We start from the raw sequence: 20,201 nt of genomic DNA on the forward strand, positions 1-20,201 counted from the left end.
CATTGGCTTTGTAGTTCCACATAAACCCTTTCTGGACTAAGAATACAACATGTTGAGCAACCTCCCAGAACAAGACTACATGGTCACTTTCCCTAATTGGAAGTACAGGTCTTACTTTAAATTAAAGATACCAAAAAATTATATACATGGTTTAATCTTTTATCCAAGTGTATGCAAACAAAGTTTGTGCCTGAAGTATTTTCAGGACTAAAGCAACTCGTATAAGGAAGTTGCAAAGTTGTAACAATGCAAAGCACATTCCCTTGCACACATGTATAATGCTATGCATTATGGGAAGGCTCTCCCACTGAAGACACCTCAATAAAGGTCGATACCAGTCTGGGTAGTGACCCTTCCCATAATGCATAGCATTATACATGTCTGCAAGGAGCTGTGCTTTTGCATTGTGGAATAATAAGGCAAGTGATGTGAAGTCTTAGCTTCCTTATATGAGTTGCCCTAGTCCCGAAAATACTTCAGGCACAAACTTTGTTGCCTTACACTTGAATAAAGGTTAAACCAAGTATATAATTTCTTGGTATCTTTAATTTATAGTATAACCAAGCGAAAAAACTTCTAACATCTTTCTCTAATCCAGAGTAATTTAATAATAGTAAGAGTAATTTAATAGGCCTAAGTTCGATTTTCGTCACGACAGGAGGAATCTTTATCTGGACAATTTCAATCGAAGGTGAGTTAGCCGATCTCATACGGAGGTTGCAGGGTTTTTTTACCCCGGAAACTCGGGTTTTTCATCCCGCATACGGACAAATCGGCCCTTCAGAACACACGCAATTTACACACAAAAAATACTAGTTGTGGTGGTGGGCGGTAGATGGCGTTGATTCGTAGTAGAGGCTCGGTGTAGTGGTTGCGACAGTTGTAGGTATCCTCCGGTGATGAGTCTTTGGACTCCTCGGAGGTATGAGGAATAATAATAATAAGGTGTGACACCTTTTGGCAACTCGTATATGAAAAATAAATATGACTTCTGCATTACTTCAACATTAGTATTACCTCTGGATCTGGCTCCCACCTAATGTACAAAGGTCGAAACCGGTCTGGGTAGTAACCCTTCCTATAATGCATTGCATTATACATGTCCACAAGGAGATGTGCTTTGCATTGTGGGTTACTAAAGTAAGTGATGTGAAGTCTTAGCTTCCTTATACAAGTTGCCCTAGTCCTGAAAATACTTCAGGCACAAACTTTACTTGCTTACACTTGGATAAAGAATTAAACAAAGTATATAATTTCTTGGTATCTTTATAGTATAACCAAGTGAAAAAACTTCTAACAAGTTGCTACTTTAGTTATAGATGTATCGTCTGATGCTCTTACTAGATCCAACATTCTGAAACCTCTAGTCTGCTCCATCCTATGCTATACTATTCCAGGTAATTATCTCTTAGTAATACATGAATTCCATTTCCATAGTGTCATGTGCTCTTTCCTATTTCCAATCTATTCCCCACAGATGAAGTTTCCATGATAATCGCTAAGCCTGAACTCATTGTGCTAATCTGCTGATGCACGTCAACCACATCTTCTTCTTCTGGATCCTCCAGGTCTATAGCATCAACCAATAATAAATTCTGTCCTATAGGCCTCTGTCTCACCTGACAGCCTCAAATGAACTATCTCTCTCAGCTTTACAATCCTCCTTAACTTCTATTTTTGTTAGTTGAAATTCTTCTTCTTCAGCTATCATTAATACTACCTCTCCTCCTGCTTGATTTCCTCTACCTTTTCTAAAAATATATCCCATACATTCTATTCCCTGTAACTACATCATTCTCAACCAGGTCTTGCTGATGCCTATAATTTTTGCCAAGTCAAGCTGACCAATGGCAAAAACTACTCTCCTTCGTTTCTGATCAGGAATTCATGTATATGCATTCCCGACCAGCATCCAGTCTACAGTTACCTTGCCATAATGAAATTACCAACCCATTTAGATTAGAAACCTGAGAAATTGCACCCAGCTTTTCATGGTCATTCCATCACTCACACACCTAGGGATGGCAAACACATGCTTGATCATATCTCCTCCCCTGAAATGTCTCTAGCTTCCCAGATTTTACACCTTCAAATGATACTACATAACACTTTTTCCAAACATCTACTCAAAACTATTAAAATGCAGTCCATCAGGCATATGCAAGCCATTTTATCCATCAAATTCACTCTAGACATCTATAAACTGTACACTATTCCTTCTGCACAATCCCCTCACTGCCTCATTAACAATCATAGCCCTTCTTCTCAATTATGTTCTATCATACTAAGGCAGTGGACTCACAATCTTTACTTTCTTACTTTTCATTTTTGCTTCTTTCAGCAACTCTTTCATATCCTCTTTCATTTCTTATTTCTCATCATTCAAATCATTTGTGCCTGCCAAAACAACCAACTCTTTCACTTCTTCTTTCTGAAAAATAACAGCTTCATTAACATCCTTGCTCTTTGCACCTGGAAAATATGCTTTTGTTACTTTATCACAATGGCGGCCCATACATAAGCACTGGAACACTGCAGCACTCTCAAGGAAAAATTAAAAATTAAAATTTTGTTTGTGTTTATAAATAATAACAATGCTTACAACAAATGCAATACAACATGTTAAATGTTACATCTTATGTTTCGACAGTGATTAAATAGTTAATAATTGGAATTGTTTGATTAACGCTTTAATTACGAAACAAATACACTGCGATCTAACGCAGTGTCGATATTGCACGTTGGACCAACTGCGACCAGACTCGCCGATATTCGTTTGCACTTGTGATTGCACGTTACAAGTCATTCCGACACTGCTCATTTGGGCAGTGTATCGTAAGCTTGCGCATTATTTTTGTGAGATACAAAACTTTTATTATTGGTGTTTGTTCGTGGTGAGGGTGAAATATTTTTAATAAAGCAATTTTTTAATATGTAAATTTATTTATTAATAAATTGGTTACTGATTAGGAAAATAATAATTATTTTTTTATTTTTTTTTATTTTGTATATGCAGCACCCCCACTTAAAATTTTCACCAGCCGCCACTGCTTTCTCATTAAGTACAGCTGTTATTATTAAATCTTCATACAATACTTTCTGTTTACTCTCACATTCTTTTCTAAATTCAGTCAACTTGATTGAATTTAGAACAGCGCAATCCTTCTAAGTGATGACTCCTTTCACTGACACTCTCTCGATCACTTTCCCATAGAAATTAGAGATTATTTCACATAGAGAGAGAGAGAGATTAAAAAAATCAGATATAGTATATAATTGTTATTTCTCAGGTGTTGGGCAATGATTTTAAGATATACACTTAATTTAACAATAAAATTGTTAAATTAAGTGTATTATCTTAATTTAAGTAGATTTTCTATTGTTCAATTAATTACTAATATTTTTTTAAAGGGCTGTCCTAAAACCTAATTTATAAAGCTCAAACACAATATGTCATTTTATAAGTATTTTATTAATAAAATACATCCATACTTACAAATATACACTTTAAAACTTTGATTACAATGTTGCCAGTAGGAGGAACAATTCTGTAGAGTGGACGACCAACCAAAAATATTACTAAAAGAAGAAAATGGATATCGAACATACTTAGCAGCTATACAAAAACTTCATTTTATATTAATTCTTTCTAGTTAAATACTGAAATAAATATTACTCATAAAGCAATTATTTAAATACAGAACCAATTTAATCAACTTGTCAGAGCGCACATAAAATACATACATTAAAAATTAAGTTACATATAGATATCACCTTAAAATTTCACAGGAAATTATAAAATTACTGTTCATACAATTCAATGTTTTTTGGTTTTTTTGTGACAAAGCAAAATAAGAGTAAAAAAGAGCTACTATTTTTTTTTCATTTCAGAAAGTAAAATAAGTGTATTTTGAGATTGCGTTTTCCATAAAGAGTAACAGGTAACTAGAATTTTTATTAAAATTTCTGTGATGTTTGTGTTTACAAATAATTTCATTTTTTAAGAAAAATTTTAAATGAAGGGTTAAGCAGTGATGCACTTGGAAAGATATAAAATTTTGGTACCTTTTCATGTATCTATAAATGTATATTTCACCTTTATATATGAGGAAAACATTAGCAATTTCTAAATTTCATTGAGTACTTACTGAACTATCTAAAAAATGAGTTTTTTCTTCTCACCCCCTGTATTCACTATAGGAAAGAAAAATCTGGAAATGCAACCACTTTTGAACATGTGTAAAGTGTAAATGTATAAAGTAAAATTGGTCTTTTATGCATCCAAGGGTAAAAAAAAGTATGGTGATCAATGTATTTTGAAGGTAATTATTTTTACTTTCTCTTTGGCCTATCAAAGTGAAAAATATGAAATTTTCAAAGAGAAAACAATGTCTTTCCCATACATAATACTGTTCTATTTTTTCAAATATTTTTGTAAATGCTCACTTTGACAAACCAGTAATAATATTCTATGCCATTAAAACTGTTGTGTTGCCTTCGTCAGCTTTTAACACTACAATGCTCTTATCTTAATTCTCGTGGAAAGGCTTAGACGTTGGTTATGCATTTTTTACTAAGTAATTTAAGGAAATTACAATGTCAACTAGGATATACAATAAAATAAATTTTAATATACTTCAATATTTCAGTAACGTCACGTTGCCATTTTCAAGAAACTTAAGAACAAGACATGTGCACGCAGAAACAACAAACAGTAAATGAGGAAGAAGCAGGAAGCTATTATTTCTCCTAAAGTCCTGATGGTGCCCCCTAGTGGGCAATGTTGGTATTCTTGGGCGATTGGCCTGAAGGTCTTCTGATGTAGGTTTCCCAAATTTGAGGCAGTCTCATGCAGCCAAATTTGTTGAGGTTTGGATTGTTTCTTAGGGCTGAAGTTGATTACATGAAAAGCCTTTCATATTTGTATTTACTACGGTGTACTATCGTGGCTTTCTTCCACCATATTCTATGGCAGGTATCCAACACATGATCAGCAAGACCAGAGTGGTTGTATTGGTGAAAAAAACTGGATGTAGTCCTTGTGTTCTGAAATTCTGATATTGGCTGTCCTGCCTGTTTGGCCAAAGTAGGACAGCTTACAGCTGGAAGGGACCTGATATACACCAGGTAGATCTTGGGGGAGGTTGGTCTTTAGTAGAGTGGATAAGGGATGCTAATTTTTATATGGTCTGTAACAAGAAGTTAAGTCATGTTTTTTTAGGATTTTTGTAATTTTTTCCACGGTGCCTCAGATATAGGGTATGGTGATGGATTTAGAGTAATCCTTGTTGTGAGGGAGGGGGGTTGTGGTTTACTGGTTTCAATATTATTTGGATTTTGGGGGAGGGGGTAGCTATTGGCTGAGAATGTGGTTTAGTTCTGTGGTTAGGGCATTGTCATTTGAACAGATAAGTTTAGCCCTGTTGTGTAGTGTCTTAATGACTCCATATTGTTGCGAGGAGGGGTGGTGGGATTGTTGGTGAATGTATCTGCCTGTATTGGTGGGTTTTCTATAGACTAAGAAAACCAAAGTTTTTGTGGGGCAGAGTTTAAGGCTTTCTCTTCAAAAGTCTCCATGTAAAAGTTGGCCAAGGGTGGGGAAGAGTGGAGAACCCATGGCTGTCCCCTCTATTTCTTTGTAGAATTTTCCTACAAATTTTGGGAGGAAATTTAGCTTGGATTAGTTCTAAGGAACTAATCCAAGCTAAATTATAATTAGTTCTTTGAGTGGGACATTTGTGAATAAGGAGGAGACATCAAAACTGACCATTATGTTGTTTGAGTGTAAGGTTTTCTATGCTGGCTTTGAAGTGGGCTGAGTTTTTTTATGCGTGAAGGTGTGTTGCCAGTATAGTGTGAGAGAGCTTTGGCCAAAAGCTCTCTCACAGAACACAAGGACTGCATCAGGTTTCACCAATACAGCCACTCTGGTCTTGCTGACCATGCGTTGGATACCTGCCATAGAATAGGGTGGAAGAAAGCCACGATAGTACACCGTAGTAAATATAAATATGAAAGGCTTTTCATGGAATCAGCTTCAGCCCTAAGAAACAATCCAAACCTCAACAAATTTGACTGCATGAGACTGCCTCAAATTTGGGAAACCTACATCAGAAGACCTTCAGCCCAATCGCCCAAGAATACCAACATTCTCTGCTAGGGGACACCATCGGGACTTTAGGAGAAATAATAGCTTCCTGCTTCTTCTTCATTTACTGTTTGTTGTGCCTGCGTGCACGTGTCTTGTTCTTAAGTTTCTTGATATTTTATATGACATCTCGTGCACTGCAGCGGAGAAAGAATTTAAAAAAGTACGAGATCGACACATCAAAAAATTTAAAAATTTGAAAAAAGAACTCTATCTCGAAACCACAATTTCCTACTGAAACGGTAGTCAACCTTTCGTCATATAGTGTAAAACCTGAAGCACTCAGCGCCCTCGCACGTGGCCAGAACTTCGCCTTTGCGCCCAGAAGAATACCTGCTGAATATATTATAATAAGAATTGAATGCGGGATACGACACCTTCCAAACCACGTCGCCAACGATATTAGACTGGATGTAGCTTGTGTTCTGACCAAAGCTAAACCACCAAAAGTCAATATGCCCAGTAAGGAAATTAAATCTCTACTGGAATTAAAGTAAAAACAAGAAAATAATAATCATCAGAGCTGATAAAAGGAATGCCACAGTATTGCTTAACCAAAAGGATTACGCAGGTAAGCTGAAAGCTTTATTGTTAGATCGGGCTACTTACCTCCCTATCAAGTACAATCCCACCAACTCACAAATTAGAAAACTCCACAGGCTCCTTAAGAAGATCACTTCTTGGCCTGTGGAAATCACTAACAAATTAAAACCATTTAACTCCATAACAAATTAAAACCATTTAACCGCCCCTAGTATTTATGGACTCCCAAAAATACATAAGGAAAATGTGCCATTACATCCCATAGTGGATGGCACTGATTCCCCCACATACAAACTAGCTAAACATTTGGTCAAAGCTCTCTCACACTATACTGGCAACACACCTTCCACATAAAAAACTCAGACCACTTCAAAGTCAGCATAGAAAACCTTACACTCAAACACACTGACATAACGGTCAGTTTGATGTCTCCTCCTTATTCACAAATGTCCCACTCAAAGAATCCTTAGAGCTAATCCAAGCTAAATTTCCTCCCGATATTACAGCCCTTTTTCAGTTCACAATGAACTTAGGCTATTCTGTTTGGCAAGGAAAATTCTACAAACAAATAGAGGGGACAGCCATGGGTTCTCCACTCTCCCCACTCTTGGCCAACTTTTACATGGAGACTTTTGAAGAGAAAGCCTTAAACTCTGCCCTACAAAAACCAACCATTTGGCTTCGCTATGTTGTGATGCGTTCGCTATTTGGCCACATGGCTCCGATGCATTCCTCTCCTTCCTAACACATATAAACAACCAACACCCCAGAATCAAATTCATCCTGGAAGAGGAAAAAAACAACTGCCTTCCTTTCTTAGACACACCAGTCACTCACCAGCCTAATGGAACCTTGGTTTTCTCAGTCTATAGAAAACCCACCCATACAAGCAGATACATTTTCCAACAATCCCACCACCCCTCCTCGCAACAATATGGAGTCATTAAGACACTACACAACAGGGCTAAACTTATCTGTTCAAATGACAATGCCCTAACCACAGAACTAAACCACATTCTCAACACTTTCTCAGCCAATGGCTACCCCCCCCCCAAAAAAAATCCAAAAAATATTGAAACCAGTGAACCACAACCCCCCCCCCCCCCCACACACAACAAGGATTACTCTAAATCCACCACCATATCCTATATCCGAGGCACCTCGGAAAAAATTACCAAAATCCTAAAAAAACATGATTTAACTTCTTGTTACAGACCATATAAAAAATTGGCATTCTTTATCTGCTCTACTAAAGACCAACCTCCCCCCTAGACCTACCTGGTGTATACCAGGTCCCTTGCAGCTATAAGCTGTCCTACTTTGGCCAAACAGGCAGGACAGCCAATATCAGAATTTCAGAACACAAGGACTACATCCAGTTTGTTTCACCAATACAACCACTCTGGTCTTGCTGAGCATGCGTTGGATACCTGCCATAGAATACGGTTGAAGAAAGGCAAGATAGTATACTGTAGTAAATACAAATATGAAAGGCTTTCATGGAATCAGCTTCAGCCCTAAGAAACAATCCAAACTTCAACAAATTTGGCTGCATGAGACCGCCTCAAATTTGGTAAAACTAAATCAGAAGACCTTCAGCCCAATCGCCCAGGAATACCAACACTGCCTGCTAGGGGGCACCATCAGGACTTTAGGAGAAATAATAGCTTCCTGCTTCTTCCTCATTTACTGTTTGTTGTGCCTGCATGCACGTGTCTTGTTCTTAAGTTTCTTGAAAAGTGCAACGTGATGTTGCTGAAATATTGAAGTATATTAAAATTTATTTTAATGTATATCCTAGTTGATGTTGTAATTTCCTTATATTACTTAGTAAAAAATGCTCTTATCTTGTTTAATATTTTAAGAGCCACTCATTCCATTTTATAGTTTATATTTTATATATTCAAAACTACACAGTATTTTTGTTTACAAGTAAAATGTCTCATCAATTTTTGACAAATAGCACATTTCAATATTGCTATGAAATATTCCACTGTCTTCAACTCTTTTTTTTTTTTTGTTTTTTTGTTGTTGTTTTCAACTTTTAATTCCAATTATTCACTTTGTGTTATTATGGATGACTTCCTTTCTTTAGCCTTCTTCTCCACTGTGCAGTGCTCTATAACTTTGTTCTGTTGCTATTATCTTCTACTATACACAAATGACCTTCTGTCACTGACCTCAAATCCTATATTGGTTTGTTTGATAATAATACACCATAAAGCATTGAAAAGAAACATCCAAATCTGCCTTAAAAGAAAAATATTCACCAGTTGTATACTTCCAGTTATGACATATTGAAGTGAAACATGGACTTTGACTAAAAAACTGACGAAGTTGAGGATTACCCAGAGGAAAATGGAAAGATCATTACTTGTTATTACCATTCTAGACGTAAAACACAATACTTGGGTCAGGGCTCAGACTAGGTAAGAGACATTATAACAGCCATTAAAAGATCCAAATGACAATGGGCAGATCATATTACAAGATGTAACACTCAAAAATGGACAAAGTTGATATCAGAATGGCATCCTAGAGATGAAAAGAAAGCTACAGGAAGACCAAAGAGATAGTGGGAGGATGAGATTAAAGCAATCGTTGGAACTCAGTGGCATAGAAAGGTTCAAAATAGGAATGAATGGAGGCCTTCATCCAGCAATGGACAGAAAATGGATGATGATGATGATAATAATACATTATCATTCCTCTTACTCATTTGACAAACCATGCAGTACTCAAATATCCCAAGTTTTAAAATCTTGTACAGCCACTGCCTTAAGCATGTATCCATATACTATTCTTCAATGGTGTGAAGATCGGCTAGTCACCTTCAATGCTACTACCAGAACACAGTCCAGCCCTCTTCTTTACAAGGTATAAAAAATAAAAAAATCCTTATTGAGCTTTTATCACCTTTATTACAAAAGGTAACTCATATTCAAGTCATGAGACATGATCAAATTTCTCTCCATAGACAGATATTTACTTCTTGCCTTTCTGCCTTTCTGGTCACAAGTACATCACCTACATAGCTTCCCCAAATACCAAAAAACTGGCATCTTTTCCACTTAAGATGTCGTCACTTTTAACCAGTCCATCTATCAAACAGCAGTTCAAAAATCCAATACTATTATTAAACATTTTGGAATCTATCACAGGAGGATCATCTTAGACAACAAAGTCTATCATACCATTTTTTAAACCTTTCAGTGTCTGAATATTCAGTTTGATCATTCCAGGATCCAAAAACTCTCCAAGCAAAGCTACTTCTCACTACTTCCTTTTATGAAAAATTTCCATAATATCAATCCCATAATCACTTCTCAATAAATGAAATGTCTCAATCATGTCAACTCTATCTTCTATCCACCCACCTCTACAGTTTGCATGACTTCAGTCTATCCTCATAACCTTTGATCATCCCGATCCCTCCAGCCCCCCCCTCCTTGTGGGGTGCCTGTCTGTGATGGAGGGGGGGACTTCCCAGTGATGGTATTGGCCCTTTTCATTCTTCCTCTTTTTCTTTGCTTTCCTTCCCATATTATTCCTATATTATGAGCTTTTTTTTTACTCTCTTGTTTTCCAGATCACTATCACTGGGATCCGATGCCCTGCAGCCATGTTTGCTATACAGCATGACCTATGAATATCTAAGCAAGGAAGATCCTACCTATACCTCTCCCTCATACACAGCTGACTGATATTTATCAGACAGCTGTGTATGAGATGCTTATACAATGATTTATCTGAATTTTGCTAAAGCATTTCATTGAGAGCCACATGAGTACCACACTGCTGTTAAAATTGGTCAAAATGGGATTAGATAGTCATTTGGTAGCTCAGTTACAAGGCTGGTTGACTAATGGAAGCCAGAGAGTTGTATTATGGAGGTGCAGTGTCCCAAAAAAGGAAGGTGACCGGTGGAGAACCAAAGGGTTCTGATCTGGGACCACTACTATTTAACTTATATATCAATGATCTAGTAGTTCACGTGTGAAAAGAGATATTCAGTTGTTTGCTGATGGTGCTAAATTAGGAAGAGTAATGTCAGAAAATTATGATGTGTGATTGTTACAAGAGGATTTGAATAGGTTGGTGCTTTGGGCTGAAAAATGGGAATGTCATTTCATTGTTGCTAAGTGTCAAGTTATGCACTTTAGCCAGAGAAAATGGAATGAATCTACCGCTTTAAATAAATTATAATACCAGAATTAACTCACGTAAAATATTATTTATTAGTATAATTTTCACCTGAGTATCAAAGGCATCTTCAGTACAAAGTTAATAGAAGAATAACTGACAATTCCAAAAGGAGCCAACTAAGTAGCTAATGTAAGATAACTAAAAAAGGTCATTAAATTTCCTAACTTATTAAAAAATAAATAAATAAAAAATAATAAATAAAAAAAATTAATAATATATATATATATATATATATATATTATTACGGGCAGCTCCATGGAGTCCTTAGACTCATCGAGGGAGGCTAAACATCATGTCAAGAACAACTATTCAACATTCACACAGTATCTATCATACTTCACCTTGAACTCATTTACAGTCATGGTACCCACAACAGACTCTGGCAGCTTATTCCACTCATTTACTACTCTCCAAGTAAAAAACCTTGCTCTAACACCCTTGCTAACCACACTCTTACCAAGCTTCCATGGATGGCTCCTAGTCCTCCCATTGCCAGTCCTATTCTCAAAAATATCTTCTGAATTAATCTTATAAAACCCTTCAGTATTTAATTGTGTATATAGAAACCCATATACACAATTTAAAAAAGTTATGAAAGATTAGCTGATTTAAAAAGTACCATCTCCCACAAAGGGGATAGACGTAGACCACCGGATCTGTTTAAGTTAAGAGAGTGAAGTAAAGTTTCACGTTTCTTTATAAAGCTGTTCCATAAAGAACCGACTTTTGTGAAGGACTCTTGTCTTGTTCCAATGAACTCTATGTCTAGTGTTGATGGCATGCTCTGCAAGTCCAGACTGTTCAGGTTCAAGGTATTGAATGTAAGACTTGTATTCTTCTAGCCGAATAAAAGCAGATCTTTCCTGTTGGTCCGAAATAAAATAACCCACAAGAGCAAGGAATCTGGTAGATACCTGGATAACTGAGATGTGGAAGCTTGTCCTTTGGAGAAGTGAGAAAGATGGAAATTTTTCTGAAAAGGCAACAAAAATATTTAGTGGTTTTAAAACTTTTGCTATGCATTCACTAATGCCTTGCACATAAGGGATAAGAATATGAGTTATTTTTTCTGTATTTGAAGAGGTAGAGATATGAAAACTACTCAAAGCTCTTTTGCTGAAAGAATTCTTATAACCATTAGATAAAAAAGTGGAAATAATATGTTACAATTCTTTCTGTAATAGTTCATCTGAAGAACATAAGGAGTGGGCCGGATGAACCAGTGTTTTAATAGTTCCAGCCTTTTGACTGGGATGATGATGAGCTTCAGCATGGATATAATGGTCTGTATGAGTTTTCTTCCTAAAAACTGAGAAATGTAGGTTGCCATCTGGTTGGCGAAGAATTAAAAGAGCTGAAAATTTATTTATCACTAGGTTAGACTATAATAGATTTAGTTTAATCCTTTATCCCAGTGAGAGCAAACAAAGTTTGCGCCTGAAAATATCTTCAGGACTAAATATATATAGTGTTGTACTATCTTATCCAGTAAGTAGTGCAACACCATTTACTGGATAAGATAGTACAACACTATATATATTTAGTCCTGAAGATATTTTCAGGCGCAAACTTTGTTTGCTCTCACTGGGATAAAGGATTAAACTAAATCTATTATAGTCTAACCTAGTGATAAATAAATTTTCAACATCTTTCTCTAAATCCAGAGTAATTTTTAAAAAAGGTGATAAACCTTTTGGCAACTCCCATAGGCACAGATGACTTGCTACTGCTTCTGCCTGGTATCTCCAGCTCTGGGCCTGGCTCCCACTGAAGAGACCTCAATAAAGGTCAAAACTAGTCTGGGTAGATGGCCAATCCCTTTAATGCATAACAGTATACATATCCACATAGGAAATGTGTTTTGCATTATGGGAGATACTGGGTTAGAAGTGCCTGGTAGCTTGCTCCACCTTTGCCACGAGTTGCCATGGTGTTGCACTACTTACTGGATAAGATAGTACAACACTATATATATTTAGTCCTGAAGATATTTTCAGGCGCAAACTTTGTTTGCTCTCACTGGGATAAAGGATTAAACTAAATCTATTATAATTAAAAGAGCTAAAAAGGCTAACTGCTTATTTACTTCTTCTAGGGTGAAATGGATCCTTGGATGAAGTGCATTTAATTTAGAGAGAAGCTGTTATAATTTATAAGAGCCATTCCAGATAGCAAAAATGTCGTCTAATATCTGAACTAATAAATAGGTCTAGGTGAAATCTTGTCAAAAATACGGTGTTCAAAGTACTCCATAAAGAAGTTGGTGACAGCAGGTGTAATAGGATTGGCCATTGCTGTTATTTTGATTTATTGATATAACTTGTTTTTAAAGGAAAAACAACCAGTTCTTCTAGTTCTTCAACTAGAAGAACTGCTACTTATATAAACAATACTTTGGATTTCAAAAATAAAATTTCGGATCTTCATTTGAACGCTTCGGATATTACGATTAGTTTAGTTCATTATTTACTAATGTTCCTTTATCTGACAGCATAGAATTACTGCAACAAGAATTTCCTTCAGACATTGTTAAAATATTTGATTTTGTAATACATTCTAGTTATTTTCCCTTTTTATTTTATTTTTGATTTATTATCTTTTATTTATTTATTTAGTTATCGTACATTAGCTACTTAGGTGGTGCCTTTTGGAATTGAATTGTCAGTTATTGTTCTATTGGCTTTGCAATGAAGATGCCTTTGATACTCAGGCGAAAATTATACTAATAAATAATATTTTACCTGAGTTGTCTAGTCATGGTATTTCCTTATTGAAACAGGAAGTTTATCACATTTGAGGAATTTTGCTTCAGGAGTGGAGGATGTAAGTAATCTGGGTATCTTGGTAGATAGGGAACTGAAGTTCAGGGGACACATCATGAAAGTTGTAAGAGTTACCCAAAAAAATTGCTGCCATAATGTGAAAAATGCTGACATATAATCATAAGGAGGTGATAGTTCCACTCTATAAGGTACTAATTAGGCCTCATTTGTATTTCTGTGCAGAGATCTGTGACCTCGTTATATCAGTGACAGGGAAACATCGAAGAGAGTGCAGAGGAGAAAAAGACTGTCTCATGACTCAGGAATATTCAGTATGAGGAAATATTCAGGGAATATAGTCTTCATAGCATGGTAGATAAGAAGAGGGGTGATATGATTGAGATGTGTAAGCTGGTGAGAGGAGCCGATCAAATAGATACAGGGAAATTACTGCATACGATAATGGATGATGTAAGAATTAGAGATCATCCTTGGAGGCTGTACAAGAGTCATGTGAGTAAAGAAGTGAAAAAGAGAATTTTTTGCTTGGCAGGTGGTGAATGAGTGGAATGAATGGTGAATGCTCTGACATTCAATATGTTCAAAGATATCATAGCGTTTGTGGTCTGTGAGTATTCAACTTCCCATGATGAGTCTTTGGACTCCATGGAGGCTTGGAAGTAATACTAATAATACTAATACTTTGGCATTGCTGGTAGAATTTCATCTACTCTAGTTGCCTTTTCACATTTCAGGATTTTGATAGCTTTTTCTACTTCAAGCATGTATATGTATTCCAAACTGCATTCTTGTTGGGAGTTTTCTACACCAGTGCTGACACTATTTGTCATTTAGCAAATTACTCCAGTTGTTTAGAATATCACAGTTTTCATGGCATCTTTATCATCTTTGATTCCTTCTACAGATTCTCCTTCCTCCATTTCTAAGCTTTTTCAATAGTCTCAAGAATATATGGCCACCTTTCTGATATTTATTTTCTATATTCTTACCAAAGTCTTACCATGACTTTTGTTTGGCTAGTTTTACATAGCGCTTCACTTTCTTACATTTTTATCTGTATTTTCTAAGAGCACAAACTGACTTACTTGCCAGGAACTTTAAATATACTTTTTTATTTTGCATGACTGCCTCTAACTTCCTCAGTACACCATGGAGTTCTGATTTTTTCTGTCCTTACAGACAACCTCACCACATGCCTCTCTGGATGAATCAAGCAGTTTTCTTCAGTTTGCCACTGAATCTCCAAGGTCTATTTTCTTGAATGATGTTTATGTATTTGAGTCTACACTTCACCTCTGAAAGCTGCTCAACTTTCATTCATTTTAAACTTTCTTGCACATTCTTCTTTTCAATATGAAATTCAGTTTTTATCCTGTTCAAAATTAAATAGTGATCACTTCCTATTTCAAATCCTCTGTATACTCTTATGTCCTGAATCATTGGGAAAACATCGCTATCGACTATAACAGTCAATGAGATTTTTCTTACTTCTTGTGAATTTTCTTCTTTCCTTGTGAATTTGTGCACATTTTTATGTTGGAACATGGTGTTAGTAATATCTAGTCAATGTCTCGAGAAGAAAATAAATTTCTTCTCAAGACATGGACTAGTTATTTTGATTTGATTATTATTAGTTTATTCAATTATTATTAAACTTTGCTCTTTTCTCCAAATTTTCCCAAAACATTTTTGTATGTCTGGTAATCATTTCCTACTCTGCTGTTTAGATATGCAACAAGGACCAACTTTTCATTTTTCGGTGTGTTACCTGCCTTCTCTAATACCTCAAAAAATTCCTCATTGGAGAAATAGATAAAAATTAGAATTCATGACTGGATTGACAGAAATATGATACGTTATAAGGGGCAATATGGTTTTGTGAAAGATAGGTCTGGCCTTTACTTACTTTCTATCATAAAGTAACAGCAGAGCTGGATAATGGAAATCCTTACTTGGTGATTTTGCAAAAGCATTTGATAGGATTTCACATGGAACAATCCCATTTGCTCCGTTGCATAAATTGCAACAGAGCAAATAGGAATGGATACGAAGCTGGTGATTTGGATTAGAGGATGGCTGATGGACAGATATCAAAGAGTGATAGAGGGTGGCTAATGGAAAGATATCAAAGAATGATTTAAGGAGAAGCTGAGGCCAGGCAGGTGACTAGTGGTGTACCTCAGGGCTCAATACTTGGTCGTCTGTTGTTTAATTTGTACATTAATGATACCGGAATAATTTGACCGGAAATATCCACTTACTGATGATGCAAAATTGGGAAGAGCAAAAGTCATTGAAGGTGATGATGTAGATATCTTGCAGGATGACTTAAATATGCTGGTAATGATTTAAATAAATGGCTATTAGTTTAACATGCAGAGCAACAAGTGATTATGAGAGATACAAAAATATTTTGGAAAATTTGGAGAAAAGAGCAAAGCTAATAATAATGGCAAATATCTGTTGGATTTCTGCTCAGGACATGGACTGGTTATTACTAACACTATGTTTCAACATAAAAATGTGCACAAATTCACAAGGAGAGAAGAGGCAAGGAATAAGAAAAGCTCATTGACTATGTTATTGTTGATAGTGATGTTTTCTCCCTGATGCAGGACACCAGAGTGTACAGAGGATTTGAAATTGGAAGTGATCACTATTTAGTCTTGAGCAGGATAAAATTGAATTTCATATTGAAAAGAATTACATGTAAGAAAGTTTTAAAGCGAATAAAAGTTGAGCAGCTCTCAGATGTGAACTGTAGACTAAAATACACAAAGATTATTGAAGAAAAAATGAAAGAGTTTGAGAACAGGAACCAAACCTTGGAGATTCAGTGGCAAGCCTTGAAGAAAACCCTGACTGATTCAGCCAGAGAGGCATGTGGTGAAGTTGTCTGCAAGGATAGAAAAATCAGAACTCCATGGTGGACACAAGAAGTAAAAGAGGCAGTGAAGGAAAAGAAAGCATATCAAAATTTCCTGACAAATAAGTCAACTTTTGCTCTTAGAGAATACAGAGACAAATGTAAGAAAGCTAAACACGTGTAAAACTAGCTAAATAAAAGTCATGGGAGGACTTTGGTAAGAACATAGAAAATAAATATCAAGAAGGTGGCAAAATATTCTGGAGGTTGTTGAAGAAGCTCAGAAATGGAAGAAAGAGTGCTGTGAAAGGAATTATAGATGATAAAGGGTGACAAGAAAACAGGAGAATAAAATAAAAAATGATGATACAACATGACAAAATTTCATGCTGGCTAGGGCTTCGCCCGGTTAAACAAGGCATCTGTTGTTTTCGCCAGGGAACCAGGGTGAGCAGCGAAGAGTCAGCTACTGGAACAAATCTGAAAACACACCCCAACTCAACATCACCAGAGTTAAAGATCGGTACTATCAACATAAGAAGCCTGAATGGCAAAGAAATGGAGCTAGCTGAGGAATTAGATAAGTACCAGATCAACATAATAGGGGTGACTGAAAAAAAAAAGACTAAAACTGGTGAGATATTTCTAAGCAATAAATACAAAATGTTATATTCAAGCAATGACAATCAAGGAAAAGATGGAGTAGCCATAGTATTCAACACAAAATACGAGGCTAATTCCTGATAATTGGAGTAGGGCTCTCATAGTACCCATATATAAAAGGGGAAATAAAACTGCATGTGAGAATTATAGAGGTATTTCCCTACTAAGTGTTCCTGGCAAGATCTATGCAAGTATACTTGAGAAACGGTTGAGAAGAATTGTGGAAGAAAGCTTGGTGAAGAACAAGCTGGATTCAGGCCAAATAGAGGCTGTCAGGATCAGATCTTTACTTTATGACAAATAGTCGAGAAAGCATGGGAATATAACAAAGTCTGTATTTAAGTTTTGTCGATCTGGAAAAGGCATATGACAAAGTGCCAAGAGAGAAACTATTCAATACGCTACAGTTATATGGTGTCAATGGAGCATTATATCAAGCAACACTTAGTCTTTATTTGAGTTGCAAGTCAGCAGTTAGAATTGAAGAAAGTACAGGAAGATGGTTTAATGTTAAATCTGGTGTGAGACAAGAATGTACATTATCCCCTCTTTTATTCATTATCTATATGGATCATATCGTGAAAAAATGTGGTATTGGACCTGATATCAAAATTGGAGATGTTAATGCCAGCTCTTTGCTTTATGCAGACAACATTATACTTCTAATAAATCCGCTACAAGTCTGCAAGATTCTCTGACTAAATTGAATGACTGTTGTAATAGATGTGGTAAGAAGGTCAGCAATAAAAATACAAAAGACAATGAAAATAGGCAGAATTGTTGAAAATGTCAACTGCCTTGTGAATGGAGAACTTGTGGAACAAGTAAAACATTTCAGCTACTTAGACACGATTTTTAGTGAAGAGAGTAAATTAAATATGGAAATAGACAACAGAATCAACAAAACCAGGCAATGACAATCAAGGAAAAGAAGGAGTAGCCATAGTATTCAACACAAAATACAAGGCTAATCTTCTTGAATGGCAGTCAGTCTCAAGTAGAGTAATGTGGGCAAATATGAGAATAGGGAACTGGACAATGAGACCTATTTGTGCCTATGGTACCACAGAAGGTTCTACTAAGGAAGAAGTGGAGGAATTTTTTGACGCTTTAGAAAAAGCAACTGACACAATGAAAAAGGAAAAGTTGGTCCTTGTTGGGGATCTAAATAGCAGAGTAGGAAATGATTGTGAGACATACAAAAATATTTTGGGAAAATTTGGTGAAAAGAGCAAAGCTAATAATAATGGCAAATATCTGTTGGATTTCTGCTCAGGACATGGACTGGTTATTACTAACACCATGTTCCAACATAAAAATGTGCACAAATTCACATGGAGAGAAGAGGCAAGGAATAAGAAAAGTCTCATTGACTATGTTATTGTTGATAGTGATGTTTTCTGCCTGGTGCAGGACACCAGAGTGTATAGAGGATTTGAAATTGGAAGTGATCACTATTTAGTCTTGAGCAGGATAAAATTGATTTTCATATTGAAAAGATTAACATGTAAGAAAGTTTTAAAGCGAATAAAAGTTGAGCTGCTCTCAGATGTGAACTGTAGACTAAAATACAGTAAGATTATTGAAAAGAAAATGAAAGAGTTTGAGAACAGGAATCAAGCCTTGGAGATTCAGTGGCAAACTGAAGAAAACATTTATTGATTCTGCCAGAGAGCATGTGGTGAGGTTGTGTGCAAGGATAAAAAAATCAGAACTCCCTGGTGGACACAAGAAGTAAAAGAGGCAGTGAAGGAAAAGAAAGCATATCAAAATTTCCTGACAAATAAGTCAACTTTTGCTCTTAGAGAATACAGAGACAAATGTAAGAAAGCTAAACACGTGTAAAACTAGCTAAATAAAAGTCATGGGAGGATTTTGGCAAGAATATAGAAAATAAATATCAAGAAAGTGGCAAAATATTCTGGAGGTTGTTGAAGAAGCTTAGGAATGGAGGAAAGAGTGCTGTAAAAGGAGTTAGAGATGATAAAGGTGACATGAAAACATGAGAAAAAGATATCCTTGAAGTATGGAGTAATTACTTTGAAAAACTGCTAAATGAAACAAGCAGTGACGACAGCACAGTGATAAAAAACACTGACCAGGCATGCAGTCAGGAATACATATCCATACTTGAAGTAGAAAAGCCATCAAAGGCTTGAAATGTGGAAAGGCAGCAGGAGTAGATGATATTCAACCAGAAATGCTGAAGTATAGTGGTATAAAAGTCTTACAGTGGCTGCACTGCATAGTTCAGAAAGCCTGGACAGAGGGACGAATTCCCGATGACTGGAGTAGATCTCTCATGGTACCCATATATAAAAAGGGAAATAAAACTGAATGTGAGAATTACAGAGGTATTTCCATACTGAGTGTTCCTGGCAAGATCTATGCAAGTATACTTGAGAAACGGTTGAGAAGAATTGTGGAAGAAAAGCTTGGTGAAGAACAAGCTGGATTCAGGCCAAATAGAGGCTGTCAGGATCAGATCTTCACTTTACGACAAATAGTCGAGAAAGACTGGGAATATAACAAAGATCTGTATTTAAGTTTTGTCGATTTAGAAAAGGCATATGACAAGATGCCAAGAGAGAAGCTACTCAATATGCAGCAGTTATATGGTGTCAATGGGGCATTATATCAAGTACTTAGTCTTTATTTGAGTTGTAAGTCAGCAGTTAGAATTGAAGGAAGTACACGAAGATGGTTTAATGTTAAATCTAGTGTGAGACAAGGATGTACATTATCCCCTCTGTTATTCATTATCTATATGGATCACATTATGAAGGAAAGTGGTATTAAACATGATATCAAAATTGGAGATGTTAATGTCAGCTCTTTGCTTTATGCGGATGATGTTATACTTCTAAATAAATTCACTACAAGTCTGCAAGATTCTCTGACTAAACTAAATAGCTGTTGTAATAGATATGGTATGAAGGTCAGAATAAAAAGACAAAGACAATGAAAATAGGCAGAATCATTGAAAATGTCA

At 36.0% G+C, this 20,201-nt stretch overlaps 1 protein-coding gene across 4 annotated transcripts in view; it reads right to left on the reverse strand.

The window, feature by feature from the left end:
• The window catches only part of LOC150109570 (solute carrier family 15 member 1), a 440,305-nt gene that overhangs the window by 166,514 nt on the left and 253,590 nt on the right, over window positions 1-20,201 (reverse strand). For all 4 annotated transcript variants that reach the window (XM_090409050.1, XM_090409043.1, XM_090409063.1 and 1 more), the window contains one exon: window positions 3,497-3,579. In XM_090409050.1, the coding sequence (XP_090265176.1) occupies window positions 3,497-3,579 (83 nt within the window). The remainder of the gene's footprint in view (window positions 1-3,496; window positions 3,580-20,201) is intronic.

The sequence above is a fragment of the Typopeltis vanoorti genome, chromosome 2 (assembly GCF_054136105.1).
Source record: "Typopeltis vanoorti isolate ZY-2024b chromosome 2, IOZ_Tvanoo_1.0, whole genome shotgun sequence".
In the NCBI taxonomy this organism is placed as follows: Eukaryota; Metazoa; Arthropoda; class Arachnida; order Uropygi; family Thelyphonidae; genus Typopeltis; species Typopeltis vanoorti.